Raw genomic sequence first — 21192 nt, 5'->3', positions numbered from 1 at the left:
ATTTAATGTCTGTTAAATGTGTCATTGTTGTGCTAAATAAACCCATATAAAAAAATCAAATCCACAGAGCCATGCCCTTATACCATGGCTAAAAACGGAGTGACATTGTATCAGTGATGCTGAATCTCAGCCCAAACCAAAAGCTCTTCCTCTCCTCATGATGTCACAGTCTGAACAGGCGCTCGCCTCCTAAAGCCGGCAGCAGGCGGGGAGAACTCAGTCACTGTACAGCAGAGCTGCACTCTCAGTCCTCCCTGAGCATTTGGGCTTCAGACAGGGAGAAGAAAGGAAGAAGCAGCAGAGGAGGAGAGGGAAATTCAATTAAAGAAGAAGAAGAAGAAGAAGAAGAAGAAGGGGGAATCTGTGGAATGGCACCGGTGCATGGGACCTGCAGCAGAAACATGGAGCGGTCCGAGCGCGATCTGAAGGGAAAGTCCAAGAGGAAGAGGAGGAGGAGGTGCAAAGGCAAAGGTTTGTGCAGCAGGCAAAGTGTACGTGATTGTGACACTGATATGATACCAAAATTCATATTAATGTGGGAGGGTTTACACTGACTTTATTATGTTGGATTTATTTTAATCTTTAAAACGTCCTCCACAGGCGGGGGGGGGAGGTGGGGGGGTCAGATCTACACTTTTGAGCAAAATTGAAATTTAGAATATCAAATACTTCATTTTCTTCATGAATTTTTCTGCAACAATTTGCATCCATTTATGGTGCAAACGTGTTATGTAAAGGAAATTGTAATAGGTAATTTGGGAGGGGGGGTGTTGTACTGGCCAGTTTTGAATTACAGTTTCATGTCTCATTTGTGTCTTAAGAGACTTTATTTTATGACTTTATGGCTTGTTTTTTTCATTCTAGTGTATTCATATTCTGTAGGCTTATAGTTGAGCTGGTGTATTTGCTTTGATATACATATAATTGCATTACATAAACTTAAAAATAAGAGCATTCAAGAAGACCTGAGGGGCATCAAGCTACAGTTCTTATCTGGTTGTGCGAGTCAAAGATCACTACATCCTGTTGCAATTATTTTTTTATAGCAACCTAAGTTTGTTTAAAGTGACACAATTTTACTTTGTGTTTAGGAGGCAGAAACGATTTATAGTTTCAATTCAGTTTTATTCACAATGTCAAATCATAGAGTTATTTCAAGACACTTTACAGATAGAGTAGGTCTAGACCACACTCTATAATTTACATAGACCCAACAACCCCTTTTGTGTCTTTAGAGACTTTATTTTTGTACTTCATGGCATGTTTTTTTTTTTTTTTATTACATTCTTGTATATTATTCTTGTTAAAAACTGAATGTCAAGGAACTACAGTTCTTATCTGGTGTGCAAGTTAAAGATCACTGCGATCATTTTTTTTAATAGTTACTCAAGTGTGTTTAAAGTCACACAATTATACTTTTGTGGGTTTTTTTGGAGGCAGAAAATAACCTTATTGTTTGCGTTAAATTAAGTCATCAGAGGGAAATAATCATTTGTGAGGTTAGACTGAATCCCAGAGGGAATAAGTTAAGACATTTCTATTTAATCATTAAAAATTAGTTATGGGGGAACAACAGATATGACTTTTGCTGCGGCCACTGAGGTTGAACTCCGAATCTAAACTCCATTCTGCATGACACTGCGAGTCATAGATCCTAATCGCATTCATTGCAATCAAACCCGTCAGGTTAAATCAAGTCTATTTACATAGCCCCAACTCAGAGATGCATAGTGTCGAAGGTGGATCTGCTATATAACCCTTTAATCCTCAAAACCGTTGAGTTAGAATAAGAAACTTGTTTGAGATATAAAATGTGCAGAGACATTTCCTGCATGGGCTTATGTGTAATGGAAACAGGGATCAATTTGCTGGAAATCTGTCCCACCAATTTCCCACCCCGGGACCTAGTAAAGATACCGACCTCCTGGTGGCGCTGGATTGCCAACGTCATTAGGATTCATCCTAAGGGAAACATGAATGTACAAAATGTCATGGTGCTCTATGGATCCATGCCAAGATAAATAAAGTCAAAAGTTCTCTGAGTCCAGCTTCTTAAATGTGTATGTTTTCTAGTTTCTTCTCTCCTCTGTGACAGTAAACTTAATATCTTTGAGTTGTGGACAAATCAAGACATTTGAGGACGTCATCTTGGGCTTTTTGGGAAACACTGATCCACATTTTTCAACATTTTCTGAGCCCAAACAATGACAGACGTAGATTTTGGGGGGGATATGTCCCCCACAATATTTAGAAAATGTAGATTTATCCGCCTTAAAAAAATATGAAAGGCAATCCACTCCCCAAAAGAGGTAAAAAAAAATAACCGTTCAAGGGGCTCAAAACATGTTTGGAAAGCAAAAACTGTGTCTACTTTGCGACATCGTGCAACAGTGTTAAAGAACAGAACAGGAAGTAAAAAATAAAGATAGATTAATGTAGATTTAAACTTTGGAGCTTATGGCTTCAACTCATTCTCTACTAGATTTGTTGTTGAGATGTATTTTAAAACCATCCCAAAACGTGTGATGTTTTAAATGTTTTTTATGCAGACATTTTTTAACAATACAGGAGAATAATATTTCCTTTTACATAAATACTAGGTGCCAGACCTTCCTCCCCAGCGCTGCCGAGGAAGTCCACACGGCATTCCTGGATGGGAGAAAAACGTGCTCTGGTTTATTGGCATTTTTTTCAACCAATCACAATCGTCTTGGGGCGGTGCTAAGCGCCAGATGGAGCCACGGTGCCTCTGCAAAATAGCCTCTGGAAGGAACTTGTTTTGGTGGAACATGTGTACATTCAACGGTAGTTTTAGTCGTGCAACAGAAAACTCAGATTGGACAGATAGTCTAGCTAGCTGTCTGGATTTATCCTGCAGACATCTGAGGAGCAGTTAAAGCAACACTAGGTAATTTTTCCCGCTTCAGTCCCCCTACAGGTTGGAAGCGGAATTGTCCATTACATTACATTGTCCAGTTCATTCGAACTACAGAGCCGCTACCCGATCTGGCAAACTTGCATAATGTAATGTAATGGACAATTCAGCCTCCAACCTTTAGGGGGACCGAAGCGGGAAAAGTTACCTAGTGTTGCTTTAACCATAGTCCTTGTAAATCCACCGGAGTTTAGAATGCCAATACACACGGTAGTTGAATGTTGTGGATATAGACTACATAAATACTGACATTTGCACCATAAAGTGATGAAGAAAAGACACAAATGGTTGCATAAAAATTTAAATATCGCTCAAAATGTAAATTATAAGAAAATATAACAAAATATAACAAAACCTACAAAACCTACCCTTGAAGCAACTGCTCTATTCATCCTGAAAATGACCAACAGATTAATCGACGATGAAAGCAGTTGTTAGCTGTATGAAAGTGTGAATATTGTGTGAGAATGTGTGCGTGTATTTGGTCTCCTGCGTGACTTCATATGCGTTCTATGAAACAGAATTTTATTTATACTGTTTATTGATCTCCAGTGAGGAAACTACAATTACAATTTCAGTGTCTTATGAAGCTGAAACCTCTGTACGTTTCTCTCTCTGTTTACTCTGTATCATGAATGTGTGTGAATGCACTGTCTCATCATGAGCCCTGGTAATCATAATTACAGTCGTCTGGGCAACAGGTCATCCTTTTAGGATTAAACTGGCATTGTTCTCCACATGCTAATCCGCAGTAAACGCTGCAGATTACTCCGTGATGGCTTTTGTATTCAGTCCAGTGGTTATTCAAAGTGCGCTAAGCCTATTCCACTTTCGTTGATGACCCATTGGGCTTTTTTGTACATCAGCGCTTGAGTGACAGTGTGTCCTCCTCAAATCCCACTATTTTAGGGCCAGAATGCACTCAGCTAATGCGTCCATCAATCAGCTGTACTTTAATGCCAGCTGCCTCAACAGAAGGTGGCATCTTTTCCCTTAAAATGGCAGACATCACAGCAGTGGGGAAACTCATGTTGGGTGATTGTTGCACTCCCTCTTCGTCCAACAGTTATTCAACAATGTTTGAAGTTTGTCTGCGTGAATCCCAACTCTCTGATTTGACATCTCCTGGCGCCTCGCTTAAACCGAAAGTCATTCTGGCCCTTCTTTATGAAGGCTGTCGCAAAGCTCTTATTCTGCCCCAGAGGAGCGAGGATTGAGACGGGATCTCTGTGAAGCAAGAGATGCATCTCACTTCCATTAAATTGCATCCATGTTTCCTTCACTTGCTTCCCTTCCTTGCGTCTTACTCCGTCCCACCGATGAAGCACGGGAGAGACGCAAGGAAATCACGCGAGGAGAAAGGAAAGAAGGAAATGTGTTTTCAGAGGGATTAGACATCCTTTGCGGAGTTAGCAACGGCTTTCAGCTGCACGGCTTCCCGGGAAAGGCTGCTCTCTTGTATCCTCGCTCCTAGCTCCTCAGAGATCCCTCCTCATTCCTCGCTCCTCAGGGCCTTCACAAAGGAGGGCCAGAACAACTTCCTGTTTAACCGAGGAGCGAAGAGATATCAAATATTCATATAATCATTAAAAGATCGTTCATTTTCTTCTACTTCTTTGCCTTCTTTTTTTTTTTTTGTTGCCAAACAAAAAAACTGCAAAAGGAAAGAAAAGAAAATTCACGCACGCAAGTTTTCACCTCTGCATTTGGTTTATTTGTCGACCAGGGACCTTTCTCAAGGCACGTTACGGCTTTTTGAAATGGATCTTCAGGGGATTTAATTTCTTGCATCAGAAGGGAGAACAAGCAAGTTGTGTGCGTGCGAGCCCGTCTGACCAAATCATTATTTTTAGGGTCACGACATCTTCTGACAAAATCAACATAAATCCAGGTCAATGTCTTTGGCTATGTTGACATTTAAAATGAGCGACTCACAGAGAAAGATACAGGTCATTTGAACTTAATTGGCACACACCCCATGTCCGTCATTGGGATGGCTTACTTCATTGTTTTGGAAAAGCTCTGAAACACCAAGCTGGCATTTTAAGATTTGTACATATTATAGCCAAGATCGAGCATCACTAAATGAATGGCGGACCGCAGTCCGGTCCCATGCTAAGTGACGGTTCTATCCGAACCTGTGACTAACTTATGATAAATGAATAAGAATGAATAATCTCCACAGAGCATTGTTTTGTATCTGACGGTCACAGTTAATCCAGTTAGCACGGCAATAGCTCCACTCAATTGAGCCAATCAAATCGATTGTTCACCGTGCGTAGACAGTTCGCTAGAGAGAACAACAGAGTAAGAGAGATGACAGCATGGAGAGAAACTGACCCGCTAATTTCTGTCTACAGACTGCTTGGTCTAACCAAAAACCACACACCTTGACCGTGTTTGGATCGATGTACAGCTGTCAGAGTCAGCTTTCTCCACCGTGAACATTATTAAAACTAAGTACCGATCCAAGTAGAAGTCCTTTTGTATCTTTGTACAAATCCGGGCTAGCCGTTTCCCCCTGCTTCCCGTCTTTATGCTCAGCTAAGCTAACCATGTCCTGACTCCAGAACATTCTTAATATTTTAGGCAGCAAGACACTAAACTAAACACGTAAAGTAAAACAGGGTTGAATTTTGGTTGAAAGTTTTCCAGTTGTCTACATTAAATATAACTGTTGTTTGAAATAAAGTCGTAGAAGTGGGTCTGCTGCTTAAGAAATAGAAAACAAAGCTAAAATTGTATAGATAAAAAGAGTGAGCAATATTATTTTACCAACTAAACTCTCCCTCTGTTAGGAATTAGTGGACAAAGTCCATTGACTACATAATGAAATGATTTTGTTAATAAGCATTTTAATCTCTTTGTACAGATGACAGGATGAAGTTGTTGTCGGCTGACAGGATGAAGTTGTTGCCATTTGGGCGTAAAATCCCCTTCTGCGTGGCTTTTCAGTCTAAATTTAACAGTCATTAACTGGTATTTGTTGGCTGTAAAATCCAGTCAGAGAAAACATTTGATTGTCCCGTTTTCAGCACGGATTACGATTCTCCAACATGGAACAAACATCTGCTCTCTGTGACGGGCCTGTCAGTGTTTTTTTTTTTCGATGACACGTCATGCGTTTGGACATATCTGTATATTGGATGCATTATGGATAAGTGAGCTCCATCGTGCAGTCAAACTCAGTGGGGCATGTCAGTGTGCAATTTCATTGATGGATTCTGCAATCTCCATACTTCTCTGGGGCTCTGGCTTCATGAAAACATTAGCAATATGGTTTGCCCATTTAACTTAATTGCAGGGAGGCTGAGCGGGTAGTGCGACACTAACTCTGCAAGGGTTAGGGGCCCCATTTCTTCTGCAGCTCAGTGTGAGGGGAACTCTTGCTGCCAGGGTTTGAGTTTTGATCCCCACTGGGGCTGAATATGCTACATAACGTTACATGAAAACGGGGAAAATCTGTGAACTTTCTACATCGTATTTGAATAATTTTTCTTCCTTTTTTTTCTTTCTCCTGTCCATCTCCATTATGAACTTTACTGGAAACAGAAATACCCCAAAATATGAAAACTGAATGAGACACTAAATCCTCTACCGCATTTGCTGACTTTCTGACATGGGGTCCCCTCTGTGTGTTCAAGCGTTTATCAAATCCACAGCTTTAGTTAGTTGTTTTCAGTTGTATCCACTCATGTGGTACGAGATATCACGACTAAGGAGGCGCTGTTTTTCAGGAAGAAGCCATTTTCCAGGAAACGTACGCGCCCAAGTCACAGGATCCTTCGCTTTTCGAAGCTGCACAGCGAGACCACACTCTGATCCATTGGCAAATGAGCAGCTTTGCTCTGAGGCGTGTATACCCTCCTATGGGCATGGAAATGTACTGTATACCTACTCAAAAATAACCATTGATATGTATCAGTGCTCATTTAACGTGAGGCTACAGGTAATCATGTTACGGCCTTTTAGGCAATCTGTGATGTAAACACCACGGACTTTTGTTCTCTGTCTGTAGCCTCTAAAACAGGACTTCAAAGGCAAAATAAGGAGCTTTGAAGGACAGTAGTCATGTTTCCGTCTAATTGTCGAAAGCAAAATTTAAGCAAACTTTTAAAATGTCGCAAAAAAGAAAAAAAATGAGAAAATGCAAATTAGAATCATTTCCATCAACTGGTTTAGAGCAAATAAATGTAGTTTCGTCACAAGTTGACGTTACGCATGGTTGTAGATCGTAAGTGCTACTCTTTCATTCTTCATTTTTTATATTTTGAGCTGTAACTTTCCACAACCTGCTTAAACAGTTGCTTTTTATTTAAAAAAAATAAATACAGAATAGACAGACAGAAAACATGATTATCTGTATTTTGTAAATGTATTTCCATCCAGTCATTCTGAGATGTTTTAGGGAAATTGCAGTAAATTCTATTTAATGGTCCTCTCATTACATTTGATCGTCCTATCACAGTGAGCGATACGAATATTAAACACACACACACACACACACACACACACACACACACACACACATACCCACACGTGCACACACGCTGATGCGTTACGCTGTGAAAGTCAGTGGGTGCATTCTCAAACTAGCTTTAATAAAATAAAAATGCACGTACTTAAGTTGTCCTTCTCAGCTCAGGGTAAATAATGATTTTGAGAAGGAAAACAATGCTTGGCTGAAATGGAGAGAAAAAAAAAATGTTTATGAATTTAACTTTTTTTTCTTTTTTAATTTATTTGCACAGAGATTAAAACAGTATGATTCAGTTTACCTGAGACATAGCCAGCTGATCCTGGAGTGCTGTTGTAGTGGATTGCAATGCACAACCAATTTGTCCTCTTACCTTGTGTGTTTTGTCTCCCAATCAGGACACAAAGGGTGTGACCAAAGATGACCATTAAACAAGGATATGATCTTGGTATTTTTTCTTGCATCAGGCGGCTAATATTCAGAAATATTGTTTTGGACTGTGAGCAGGGTTTGAAACTGCGCAGGGAAACCCCATTGGATTTCAAGTCCAACGCCTTAACCACTCGGTCACCACAGCTGTTAGAAGCTAATAAACATAAAGAAATATATTGATAACAGACGTGGGAGTCCGTGTGATAACGAACTGAAAGGAAGTCTAGCCTCTACAGTGTTGCAAGACAGAGGAGAACATTGTTGGAACTAAGATTTTGAATTTATTTTAAAGTCAAGAAAAGCGTTAACCACTCGGCCATCACAGCTGTTAGAAGCTCTGTCGCATGACAACTAAGAAAATATATAGAAATATATTGATAAGTGCAGCTTTTAATGAATTTTTAAGTGCTGCCAACTAGAGCATTTTTCAATCATCTCTGGGCCATGAACCCCAGGAACATTTTGTATGTTTTTTTTTAAATAATATGAATAATAATTTCCTTTTTTGTTAAGATTTATTTAGAAACATTTGAAATTATTAACCCTCTGAGGTCTAAGGGCATTTTTAGATATCTTCATGTATTCTCCTTTATAGGGTTTTTGCATACAACTGATCCCTGTGTGTTTCATATCAAAATGTTCAGAACAAACTCAGCTCTCTCGATAGTAACGCCCAAAACTGTTCCAGAGCAATGTGTAAAGAGATAATTTGGGGCTAAAGCGGAAATATTTCTCAAATCTCTCTGAAAACACACCTACACTTGTTTTTGGAACTTGAAATGAGTTTACAAAAGTCTTGGGTTTACAAAAGTAGGGTAATATATAAATAGAATAGTAAATAAATATTGTAATATTGCTTTTTGAGTAGGAGTGTTGTCAAATATTGCTTGGACTCGCCGGTGTGTCTTTTGTCCTCCGAGGGTTAAAGTCCCAAAACTGAAAGCCTTGCCAGAGATGCTGCTGTAGTGGATTGAATCGTACAAACAATTCTTGCTCTTATCTTATGTGTCTTTATCAGGACACAAAGGGTGTGACCGAAGATGCCATTCAAATGAGGAGATGATTTTGGTATTTTTGGTTACATCAGGCAGTGTAGCTTTAAGTAGGCTAATTTTCAATAGTATTAGTTTGGAATAATCTTCAATTAAAGACTTACAACGCTGTGAGCAGGGTTTGAACCTGCACGGGGAAACCCCATTGGATTTCAAGTCCAACGCCTTAACCACTCGGCCATCACAGCTGTTTGAAGTTTTTTTTCCAGACACACAATACAGCTATCTCTCGTATCAGGGAACACGAGGGAGGGAAGCACGGCCATTTAAAAATACTACCTGGTTTCTACTGATACAAAGCTAAATGCTAATCGGTGAAGTATCCCTTTAACTACTCATTTTGGTGACTAAACTTAACTCTTGTTGCTGCATGACGCCCACTTTTTGTCGGCAAACTCACCTAGCAACACCCCCTGAAACGAGCGACAGTTTGCTGAGCTCTGCAGCTGGAACCCGAACCCATTTATGAGAATGTGTTGATTATTGTGCATTTGACACTGAAACAGAAACCTCTTCCTATTTAAATCTCCACACATTTTGATCCTAAGCTTCCAGTTTCTTTTACCAATGACTGCTGATTGTTTCTTTTCTTGTTCAACAGTCCCTAATCAGGCTTCTGTGGCAGCAGATTGAAAACTTTGTAGCTTTACCCAGAACTTGATTTCCTAAACAAAATCTAAAAGAAGAAAGGAAAACAACAAGGACACATACAATCCACAATTAGAGACAAAATGAAACCCAATCGTTCAAACTGATAAAGTGACAGTAAAGCAGCAGGCGAGGGCATTACAAGTTGAAACGAGGCCATTGTCAGCAGTTGACAGCTTGCCATAGATTACTGCTGTCACTGTTATTATCTCGCACTGCAATTTCATTGCACATTGCCATATGTTTCAGGCAATATTTTCATCACTCATTTCCAAATAGTGACAATCAGTCTGTTCATTTGAATGCAGACATTAGTACATTTGTTGCTTGAGAGGGATTTGATAGTTTCTGCACTAAACTAGATTTAGATGTAAACTTTAAAAAAGCTTTGTGGTATGTTCTCGCTGCGCAGGAAAGAAAATTATACTTGATATAGATCTGTAGTTCAAAAATACTCAAGAGCAACAATCAAATTAGACAATAAATAAATAAAAGCAGCATGCAAATGATGCACACATGCAAATGTGGTTGAATGAAGGAATTTTAAAGGGGTGTTAGAATGCAAAACCGATTTCACCCTGTCATAGTTGAAAAACGACAGCTTGGGGAGTAAATATGACATACATAGAACCTCAAAATCCCATTAACATCTCTTTCCTCTGCAAATCTCACAATTTGAAACTGCCTCTGAAAACGGATAAATCTCAACAAGCCGCCTAGTTGACGTCAACTCGGTGACTCCTCCTTATTTGGCTCTAGTCTCTATGTTTGTCACGCACCAACATTTACATAGGCTACACCACTGACCTGAGGTCAGCTTAGTCTTCTGACTCTAGGTCACGCAGATCTCAGAGATGTTATACATTGTTCGTCCGCTTTTTAAATACTAAATTTACTTCTGAGACTTTTTTATTCGAGAAATCAACTATATAGAGGTCAAATATGGGCTGTTTTATGAAAATTGATGGCTAATTGCAAATTTTGTCCAACTGTGTGTCGCACTTCAGCAGGAGCTTAGTAGGAGCACAGCAGGCTAACGTGACAGCGGCCGGTGCTGCCTCGCTGCCCGGTGTGTCCTCCTTCACAGACCCTGGCTCGCTGTGAGCTAGATTGATCTTCGTCACAACCAGAAGTCCGCGGCACTCCATACCTGCGCAAAGTCACCGTTTCGGGGTTACTGGACTACCAAATGCCGAGGCCCTGACGGAGCTCCAGGTCCAGCAGCTAGCCACGATCTTTACCCATAGGACTGAACGGACACTAGCAGCTAAGGAAACAAAAATGCATTAAATTGAAATCGGATACAAGCGTTAGCTTTGTAAGACCTTGGGTAGATGTTATATAAGTGGCGTGACGAAATTAAAACTGTAAATATACTGTAGTTATGCCGGCAGCTCCGCGGAGCCACTGTCGTGGAAGTTTCCTTTGCAGCAGGGGATAGAGGTTTCAGAGTTTAGTATAGTGAAACAAATAAGACAGTCGGAGACTAAAACCAAGTTGGGTTTTTGTATTTTATTAAAAACATATATACATTTGCAAATATAGGAGCAACATGATTTCACAAAAGGCCGCAGCCCAGTGTGGAGTCAGTTTCTCCAATGAGTGAACAGAACCACTAGGCTTTTATGCATCTTCAGAGTGACAGCACACACGCACTTGGATTATTATGACGCTACAATTCTTACAGGCAATCTGATACACATGCAGACATCTCGGAGCCATTTCGCCTCCTCCTCCCTTACGACTTTCACCCCCCAGTTACATCTTAACTGGCATGGGAAAACTAGAGAGTTTTAGGGTGACCTTGTACCTTTATCTGTTCAGACAAACAGTGCTCACATTATGTTCCAGACTGGACACCTCAGCAGTTTAAGCAGAAACTGAGATAAACTGTCTTTCAATAATGTGAGAGAATTAAAGTAGAAATAAAACATAAAAATATAAGGCATTATGCTTAAATGTAATTTTTCCCATTACACCCCGAGCCCCGGTTGTCCAGTAACCCAGTAACGGTGACTTTCACCTGGGTATGGAGCGCAGCGGGGCTGCCGCTGTCTTGTCAGACTATGTGGACCTCCTGAAGTCCGACACGTCTTACCAAATTTGCAGTTAGCCATCAATTTTTGTAAAATTGCCCATATTATAGCTTTATATATTTGATTTCTCGCTTGAAAAAGTCTCAGAAGTGAATTTAGTAAGGAAACATTGCAGTGTCTGAAATATGAGACCTACACTCAAGAACCGCCGAGCCCTGTCATACTTTATTTTAGTGCATTCCAACAAAGGACAGCAAGGAGCCCATCCCACAAGTACAATTGACACCTTTAGATGATTTGACAAGAACTTTGTTTATAGCATACTGATGCCCTTGTTTTGGAAGGACCCTTCTTTAAGTGTACAGAATTAGCTTTTAAATCAGATAAATCACAGTTAAAATCCCTCCGATTCAAAATCAATACAAAGTGTATATAAAACTTCATCATGTTGAGTCGATTCTCAACCAATCAGCTGTTAGATAAGCTGAGAGGCTGGTGTTTCCCAGAATACCCTGGGTACGCCTGGGTCTTGCAGTCAGTGGAGAGCAACTGCGGCGCCTGGCTCTAGAAACTGACCTTGACCTGTCAGAAAAAGGGCCTGCAATGGTAACACCTGAGCTTAATTGCATCTTTTGTGTCAACTTACTGGAATCATGCATTTTGATAGATTCAATGTCTACAGAACCAGTGTCATTATAGTAAGAATTCACTGTGAGTAGGGTTTGAACCTACAAGGGGAAACCCCAGTGGATTTCAAGTCCAACGCCTTAACCACTTGGCCATCACAGATCGGGGCCCTCGTCCCTGCAATCTATTTATATCTATTAAATAAACACACGGTAGCGGAGTTTATGCAGTGTCTTTTATTTTACTTGTGTTCGTCGGAATGAGGCAACAGCTGAGGGAGAGCGCGTGTCTTCCGCCCCCCCGTGCTGGACCGTGTCTCCTGACAGGAGAGGGGCTGGAAAAACAAGCCAAAATAACTCGGTCAATGGCAGAAATAAATCATTCACGTGAAAGAGAAACAAAAACCTGAAGAATAAATAAAAATGTTGTGCATTGTCATGTTTCCTGTATTGAATATCATTGCCAAACATAACACTATAGGCTACCTTTTAAAAGTGAGGAATAATATCCTGTCTCCTTCATATAGCCCTCAGTTGGGGCTGTTCTGGACACTGCTCTCTGGGCATCGGGTCATCTGGCTCCATCGCTACATTTATGGCACCGTGTCTTCCTGTGCGATGTTGTGCAGAACCCCACAGGCTAAAACAATGTTGCAGACCGGCGCATAGAGGTCTTCTAAAAGAGCCAGATCTGCCATTGCTGATACGTGATCAACTGATGACTTCTCCTTCTCCTGTTAAACTGATTATATGCTGCACCGCAAGTCCACACTGACTCGAAAACTTGCGTACACGAGTTCAGACCAGACGTGAGATTTGATCGCAGCCTACGCTCACGTCCAAATTGATAAAGGCCGAGCTTTGCGTAGGAATCGGCGTGTGCCCGTCGTACGCCTGTTTTAGGTCGTTCCCACGTTTCATAAATGAGGGCGAATGTCTACAGAACCAATGTCATTATATTAAAAATTTGCTGTGAGTAGGGTTTGAACCTACAAGGGGAAACCCCATTGGATTTCAAGTCCAACGCCTTAACTACTCGGCCATCATAGCTTGAAATCAAATTCTTGTTTTAGACTTCCGAACCGCCGAGCCCCGAGTTCTTTCACAAGAACTTTGTTCATAGCATACTGATGCCCTTGTTTTGGAAGGACCCATATATAAGTGTATCAACTGCTGACTGATGTGGAGTCCCAGGTATTTCACCTCTGAAGGATCGTACGCACTTTGAGCTTAAATCTGGCTTGTCATTTCACCTGGCTGTCATGTGACAAGTTGTGAATGGGTGTGGGGTCAACAGAAATAACATTGTTACAGATAGAATTTGCTGTGAGCAAGGCTCGAACCTGCGCGGGGAAACCCCATTGGATTTCGAGTCCAACGCCTTAACCTCTCAGCCATCACAGCTTGAAAGCTATAGGATTTTTTACAGTTCACAACCCCCGAGGGACAACAGACTTAACTACAGTGCATATTAACAACGGATGTAGAAGGAGCCCATCTCACAAGTACAGTTGACACCTTAAGATGATCAGATACAACTTTTTTCATAGCAAACTGATGCCTTTTGGTCAGTTCTGACTGACTCATTTGGAGTCCCAGGCATTTAACCTCTGAAGTATAGTTCAAACCTTGAGCGGATTTGAGGTTTAATTTGGGTGGTTAGTCCAACTGGCTGTCAAGTGATAAGGTGTGAATGGCTCTTAAATTGCCTGGATGTGTCCAACTTATTTTCAAAGAAACAAAAGAGCAAAGACTGACCTGTCAGAAAATGGACCTGTGAGCGTTCTGCAATGGTAACACCTGAGTTTGATTGGATCTTTGGTGTCAACCTACTGGAACCATGCATCTTGGTAGATTCAATGTCTACAGAACCAATGTCATTATAGTAAGAAATCGCTGTGAGTAGGGTTTAACCTACAAGGGGAAACCCCATTGGATTTCAAGTCCAACGCCTTAACCACTCAGCCATCACAGCTTGAAAACAAATCCTTGTTTTACACTTCCGAACCGCCGCGCCCCGAGTTCTTTGACAAGAACTTTGTTCATAGCATACTGATGCCCTTGTTTTGGAAGGACCCATGTATAAGTGTATCAACTGCTGACTGATGGGGAGTCCCAGGTATTTCACCTCTGAAGGATTGTTTGCACTTTGAGGGTCTTTGAGCTTAAATGTGGCTTGTCAGTTCACCTGACTGTCATGTGACAAGTTGTGAATGGGTGTGGGGTCAACAGAAATAACATTGTCACGGATAGAATTCGCTTAAATTGCCTGGGTGTTTCCAACTTATTTTCAAAGAACCAAAGGAGCAAACTGATGCCTTTTGGTCAGTTCTGACTGACTCATTTGGAGTCCCAGGCATTTAACCTCTGAAGTGTAGTTCAAACCTTGAGCGGCTTTGAGGTTTAATTTGGGTGGTTAGTCCAACTGGCTGTCAAGTGATAAGGTGTGAATGGCTCTTAAATTGCCTGGATGTGTCCAACTTATTTTCAAAGAAACAAAAGAGCAAAGAGTGACCTGTCAGAAAAAGGACCTGTGAGCATTCTGCAATGGTAACACCTGAGTTTGTTTGGATCTTTGGTGTCAACCTACTGGAACCATGCATCTTGGTAGATTCAATGTCTACAGAACCATTGTCATTATAGTAAGAAATCGCTGTGAGTAGGGTTTGAACCTACGAGGGAAACCCCATTGGTTTCAAGTCCAACGCCTTAACCACTCGGCCATCACAGCTTGAAAACAAATCCTTGTTTTACACTTCCGAACCGCCGCGCCCCGAGTTCTTTGACAAGAACTTTGTTCATGGCATACTGATGCCCTTGTTTTGGAAGGACCCATGTATAAGTGTATCAACTGCTGACTGATGGGGAGTCCCAGGTATTTCACCTCTGAAGGATTGTTTGCACTTTGAGGGTAAATTGGCTTGTCATTTCACCTGGCTGTCATGTGACAAGTTGTGAATGGGTTCATCAACAGAAATAACATTGTTACAGATAGAATTCGAATGCAGGGCTCGAACCTGCGCTGGTCCAACGCCTTAACCTCTCGGCCATCACAGCTTGAAAGCTATAGGATTTTTTACAGTTCACAACCCCCGAGGGACAACAGACTTAACTACAATGCATATCAACAACGGATGTAGAAGGAGCCCATCTCACAAGTACAGTTGACACCTTAAGATGATCAGATACAACTTTTTTTCATAGCAAACTGATGCCTTTTGGTCAGTTCTGACTGACTCATTTGGAGTCCCAGGCATTTAACCTCTGAAGTATAGTTCACACCTTGAGCGGCTTTGAGGTTTAATTTGGGTGGTTAGTCCAACTGGCTGTCAAGTGATAAGGTGTGAATGGCTCTTAAATTGCCTGGATGTGTCCAACTTATTTTCAAAGAAACAAAAGAGCAAAGACTGACCTGTCAGAAAATGGACCTGTGAGCGTTCTGCAATGGTAAGACTTCAGTTTGATTGGATCTTTGGTGCCAACCTACTGGAACAATGCATACTGGTAGATTAAATGTCTACAGAACCAGTGTCATTATAGCAAGAATTCGCTGTGAGTAGGGTTTGAACCTACGAGGGGAAACCCCATTGGATTTCAAGTCCAACGCCTTAACCACTCGGCCATCACAGCTTGAAAACAAATCCTTGTTTTACACTTCCGAACCGCCGCGCCCGAGTTCTTTGACAAGAACTTTGTTCATAGCATACTGATGCCCTTGTTTAGGAAGGACCCATATATAAGTGTATCAACTGCTGACTGATGGGGAGTCCCAGGTATTTCACCTCTGAAGGATTGTTTGCACTTTGAGGGTCTTTGAGCTTAAATGTGGCTTGTCAGTTCACCTGACTGTCATGTGACAAGTTGTGAATGGGTGTGGGGTCAACAGAAATAACATTGTCACGGATAGAATTCGCTTAAATTGCCTGGGTGTTTCCAACTTATTTTCAAAGAACCAAAGGAGCAAACTGATGCCTTTTGGTCAGTTCTGACTGACTCATTTGGAGTCCCAGGCATTTAACCTCCGAAGTGTAGTTCAAACCTTGAGCGGCTTTGAGGTTTAATTTGGGTGGTTAGTCCAACTGGCTGTCAAGTGATAAGGTGTGAATGGCTCTTAAATTGCCTGGATGTGTCCAACTTATTTTCAAAGAAACAAAAGAGCAAAGAGTGACCTGTCAGAAAAAGGACCTGTGAGCATTCTGCAATGGTAACACCTGAGTTTGTTTGGATCTTTGGTGTCAACCTACTGGAACCATGCATCTTGGTAGATTCAATGTCTACAGAACCATTGTCATTATAGTAAGAAATCGCTGTGAGTAGGGTTTGAACCTACGAGGGGAAACCCCATTGGATTTCAAGTCCAACGCCTTAACCACTCGGCCATCACAGCTTGAAAACAAATCCTTGTTTTACACTTCCGAACCGCCGCGCCCCGAGTTCTTTGACAAGAACTTTGTTCATGGCATACTGATGCCCTTGTTTTGGAAGGACCCATGTATAAGTGTATCAACTGCTGACTGATGGGGAGTCCCAGGTATTTCACCTCTGAAGGATCGTACGCACTTTGAGCTTAAATCTGGCTTGTCATTTCACCTGGCTGTCATGTGACAAGTTGTGAATGGGTGTGGCATCAACAGAAATAACATTGTTACAGATAGAATTCGCTGTGAGCAGGGCTCGAACCTGCGCGGGGAAACCCCATTGGATTTCGAGTCCAACGCCTTAACCTCTCGGCCATCACAGCTTGAAAGCTATAGGATTTTTTACAGTTCACAACCCCCGAGGGACAACAGACTTAACTACAGTGCATATCAACAACGGATGTTCTCACAAGTACAGTTGACACCTTAAGATGATCAGATACAACTTTTTTTCATAGCAAACTGATGCCTTTTGGTCAGTTCTGACTGACTCATTTGGAGTCCCAGGCATTTAACCTCTGAAGTATAGTTCACACCTTGAGCGGCTTTGAGGTTTAATTTGGGTGGTTAGTCCAACTGGCTGTCAAGTGATAAGGTGTGAATGGCTCTTAAATTGCCTGGATGTGTCCAACTTATTTTCAAAGAAACAAAAGAGCAAAGACTGACCTGTCAGAAAATGGACCTGTGAGCGTTCTGCAATGGTAACACCTGAGTTTGATTGGATCTTTGGTGTCAACCTACTGGAACCATGCATCTTGGTAGATTCAATGTCTACAGAACCAATGTCATTATAGTAAGAAATCGCTGTGAGTAGGGTTTGAACCTACGAGGGGAAACCCCATTGGATTTCAAGTCCAACGCCTTAACCACTCGGCCATCACAGCTTGAAAACAAATCCTTGTTTTACACTTCCGAACCGCCGCGCCCGAGTTCTTTGACAAGAACTTTGTTCATAGCATACTGATGCCCTTGTTTTGAAGGACCCATATATAAGTGTATCAACTGCTGACTGATGGGGAGTCCCAGGTATTTCACCTCTGAAGGATTGTTTGCACTTTGAGGGTCTTTGAGCTTAAATGTGGCTTGTCAGTTCACCTGACTGTCATGTGACAAGTTGTGAATGGGTGTGGGGTCAACAGAAATAACATTGTCACGGATAGAATTCGCTTAAATTGCTTGGGTGTTTCCAACTTATTTTCAAAGAACCAAAGGAGCAAACTGATGCCTTTTGGTCAGTTCTGACTGACTCATTTGGAGTCCCAGGCATTTAACCTCTGAAGTATAGTTCAAACCTTGAGCGGCTTTGAGGTTTAATTTGGGTGGTTAGTCCAACTGGCTGTCAAGTGATAAGGTGTGAATGGCTCTTAAATTGCCTGGATGTGTCCAACTTATTTTCAAAGAAACAAAAGAGCAAAGAGTGACCTGTCAAAAAATGGACGTGTGAGCATTCTGCAATGGCAACACCTGAGTTTGTTTGGATCTTTGGTGTCAACCTACTGGAACCATGCATCTTGGTAGATTCAATGTCTACAGAACCAATGTCATTATAGTAAGAAATCGCTGTGAGTAGGGTTAGAACCTACGAGTGGAAACCCCATTGGATTTCAAGTCCAACGCCTTAACCACTCGGCCATCACAGCTTGAAAACAAATCCTTGTTTTACACTTCCGAACCGCCGGGCCCCGAGTTCTTTGACAAGAACTTTGTTCATAGCATACTGATGCCCTTGTTTTGGAAGGACCCATGTATAAGTGTATCAACTGCTGACTGATGGGGAGTCCCAGGTATTTCACCTCTGAAGGATTGTTTGTTCTGGCTTGTCTTTGAGGGTCTTTGAGCTTAAATGGGTGTGGCTTCAACAGTCATTGTTCACCTAGACTGTCATGTGAGCAGGGCAAGTTGTGAATGGGTGTGGGGTCAACAGAAATAACATTCACAGTCTATAGGATTTTTAAGTTCACAACCCCGAAATTGACTTAACTACAGTGGGTGTTTCTCAACTTATTTTGACAAAGAACCAAAGGAGCAAACTGATGCCTTTTGGTCAGTTCTGACTGACTCATTTGGAGTCCCAGGCATTTAACCTCTGAAGTATAGTTCAAACCTTGAGCGGCTTTGAGGTTTAATTTGGGTGGTTAGTCCAACTGGCTGTCAAGTGATAAGGTGTGAATGGCTCTTAAATTGCCTGGATGTGTCCAACTTATTTTCAAAGAAACAAAAGAGCAAAGAGTGACCTGTCAAAAAATGGACGTGTGAGCATTCTGCAATGGCAACACCTGAGTTTGTTTGGATCTTTGGTGTCAACCTACTGGAACCATGCATCTTGGTAGATTCAATGTCTACAGAACCAATGTCATTATAGTAAGAAATCGCTGTGAGTAGGGTTTAAACCTACAAGGGAAACCCCATTGGTTTCAAGTCCAACGCCTTAACCACTCCGCCATCACAGCTTGAAAACAAATCCTTGTTTTACACTTCCGAACCGCTGCTCCCCGAGTTCTTTGACAAGAACTTTGTTCATAGCATACTGATGCCCTTGTTTTGGAAGGACCCATGTATAAGTGTATCAACTGCTGACTGATGGGGAGTCCCAGGTATTTCACCTCTGAAGGATTGTTTGCACTTTGAGGGTCTTTGAGCTTAAATGTGGCTTGTCAGTTCACCTGACTGTCATGTGACAAGTTGTGAATGGGTGTGGGGTCAACAGAAATAACATTGTCACGGATAGAATTCGCTTAAATTGCCTGGGTGTTTCCAACTTATTTTCAAAGAACCAAAAGAGCAAACTGATGCCTTTTGGTCAGTTCTGACTGACTCATTTGGAGTCCCAGGCATTTAACCTCTGAAGTATAGTTCAAACCTTGAGCGGCTTTGAGGTTTAATTTGGGTGGTTAGTCCAACTGGCTGTCAAGTGATAAGGTGTGAATGGCTCTTAAATTGCCTGGATGTGTCCAACTTATTTTCAAAGAAACAAAAGAGCAAAGACTGACCTGTCAGAAACTGGACCTGTGAGCGTTCTGCAATGGTAACACCTGAGCTTGATTGGATCTTTGGTGTCAACCTACTGGAACCATGCATCTTGGTAGATTCAATGTCTACAGAACCAATGTCATTATAGTAAGAAATCGCTGTGAGTAGGGTTTAACCTACAAGGGGAACCCCATTGGATTTCAAGTCCAACGCCTTAACCACTCAGCCATCACAGCTTGAAAACAAATCCTTGTTTTACACTTCCGAACCGCCGCCGGTTCCCGAGTTCTTTGACAAGAACTTTGTTCATAGCATACTGATGCCCTTGTTTTGGAAGGACCAATGTATAAGTGTATCAACTGCTGACTGATGGGGAGTCCCAGGTATTTCACCTCTGAAGGATTGTTTGCACTTTGAGGGTCTTTGAGCTTAAATGTGGCTTGTCAGTTCACCTGACTGTCATGTGACAAGTTGTGAATGGGTGTGGGGTCAACAGAAATAACATTGTCACGGATAGAATTCGCTTAAATTGCCTGGGTGTTTCCAACTTATTTTCAAAGAACCAAAGGAGCACTGATGCCTTTTGGTCAGTTCTGACTGACTCATTTGGAGTCCCAGGCATTTAACCTCTGAAGTGTAGTTCAAACCTTGAGCGGCTTTGAGGTTTAATTTGGGTGGTTAGTCCAACTGGCTGTCAAGTGATAAGGTGTGAATGGCTCTTAAATTGACTGGATGTGTCCAACTTATTTTCAAAGAAACAAAAGAGCAAAGACTGACCTGTCAGAAAATGGACCTGTGAGCGTTCTGCAATGGCAACACCTGAGTTTGATTGGATCTTTGGTGTCAACCTACTGGAACCATGCATCTTGGTAGATTCAATGTCTACAGAACCAATGTCATTATAGTAAGAAATCGCTGTGAGTAGGGTTAGAACCTACGAGTGGAAACCCCATTGGATTTCAAGTCCAACGCCTTAACCACTCGGCCATCACAGCTTGAAAACAAATCCTTGTTTTACACTTCCGAACCGCCGCGCCCCGAGTTCTTTGACAAGAACTTTGTTCATAGCATACTGATGCCCTTGTTTTGGAAGGACCCATGTATAAGTGTATCAACTGCTGACTGATGGGGAGTCCCAGGTATTTCACCTCTGAAGGATTGTTTGCACTTTGAGGGTCTTTGAGCTTAAATGTGGCTTGTCAGTTCACCTGACTGTCATGTGACAAGTTGTGAATGGGTGTGGGGTCAACAGAAATAACATTGTCACGGATAGAATTCGCTTAAATTGCCTGGGTGTTTCCAACTTATTTTCAAAGAACCAAAGGAGCAAACTGATGCCTTTTGGTCAGTTCTGACTGACTCATTTGGAGTCCCAGGCATTTAACCTCTGAAGTATAGTTCAAACCTTGAGCGGCTTTGAGGTTTAATTTGGGTGGTTAGTCCAACTGGCTGTCAAGTGATAAGGTGTGAATGGCTCTTAAATTGCCTGATGTGTCCAACTTATTTTCAAAGAAACAAAAGAGCAAAGACTGACCTGTCAGAAAAGGGACCTGTGAGGGTTCTGCAATGGTAACACCTGAGTTTGATTGGATCTTTGG

At 41.7% G+C, this 21192-nt stretch overlaps 1 protein-coding gene and 13 non-coding genes across 14 annotated transcripts in view; 1 reads left to right on the top strand and 13 right to left on the bottom strand.

The window, feature by feature from the left end:
- Positions 1–401: 401 nt before the first annotated feature.
- The window catches only part of LOC114566021 (double-stranded RNA-specific editase B2), a 50881-nt gene continuing 30090 nt past the window's right edge, over positions 402–21192 (top strand). The window contains exon 1 of the mRNA XM_028594363.1: positions 402–471. Coding sequence (XP_028450164.1) covers positions 402–471 — 70 coding nt within the window. The remainder of the gene's footprint in view (positions 472–21192) is intronic.
- trnas-uga (transfer RNA serine (anticodon UGA)) lies at positions 7908–7989 on the bottom strand. Its single transcript has one exon. It is a non-coding gene; the product is annotated as a tRNA-Ser (tRNA).
- On the bottom strand, positions 9003–9084 carry trnas-uga (transfer RNA serine (anticodon UGA)). Its single transcript has one exon. It is a non-coding gene; the product is annotated as a tRNA-Ser (tRNA).
- Positions 12288–12369, bottom strand: trnas-uga (transfer RNA serine (anticodon UGA)). The gene has a single exon. It is a non-coding gene; the product is annotated as a tRNA-Ser (tRNA).
- trnas-uga (transfer RNA serine (anticodon UGA)) lies at positions 13175–13256 on the bottom strand. The gene has a single exon. It is a non-coding gene; the product is annotated as a tRNA-Ser (tRNA).
- Positions 13529–13610, bottom strand: trnas-cga (transfer RNA serine (anticodon CGA)). Its single transcript has one exon. It is a non-coding gene; the product is annotated as a tRNA-Ser (tRNA).
- Positions 14101–14181, bottom strand: trnas-uga (transfer RNA serine (anticodon UGA)). Its single transcript has one exon. It is a non-coding gene; the product is annotated as a tRNA-Ser (tRNA).
- Positions 15755–15836, bottom strand: trnas-uga (transfer RNA serine (anticodon UGA)). The gene has a single exon. It is a non-coding gene; the product is annotated as a tRNA-Ser (tRNA).
- Positions 16512–16593, bottom strand: trnas-uga (transfer RNA serine (anticodon UGA)). Its single transcript has one exon. It is a non-coding gene; the product is annotated as a tRNA-Ser (tRNA).
- On the bottom strand, positions 16866–16947 carry trnas-cga (transfer RNA serine (anticodon CGA)). Its single transcript has one exon. It is a non-coding gene; the product is annotated as a tRNA-Ser (tRNA).
- trnas-uga (transfer RNA serine (anticodon UGA)) lies at positions 17427–17508 on the bottom strand. The gene has a single exon. It is a non-coding gene; the product is annotated as a tRNA-Ser (tRNA).
- trnas-uga (transfer RNA serine (anticodon UGA)) lies at positions 18183–18264 on the bottom strand. Its single transcript has one exon. It is a non-coding gene; the product is annotated as a tRNA-Ser (tRNA).
- On the bottom strand, positions 19751–19830 carry trnas-uga (transfer RNA serine (anticodon UGA)). The gene has a single exon. It is a non-coding gene; the product is annotated as a tRNA-Ser (tRNA).
- On the bottom strand, positions 20508–20589 carry trnas-uga (transfer RNA serine (anticodon UGA)). The gene has a single exon. It is a non-coding gene; the product is annotated as a tRNA-Ser (tRNA).

The sequence above is a fragment of the Perca flavescens genome, chromosome 12 (genome assembly GCF_004354835.1).
Source record: "Perca flavescens isolate YP-PL-M2 chromosome 12, PFLA_1.0, whole genome shotgun sequence".
Lineage (NCBI taxonomy): Eukaryota > Metazoa > Chordata > Actinopteri > Perciformes > Percidae > Perca > Perca flavescens.
Note: the sequence above shows the minus strand (reverse complement) of the source record. Positions and strands in the feature narration are given on the sequence as shown.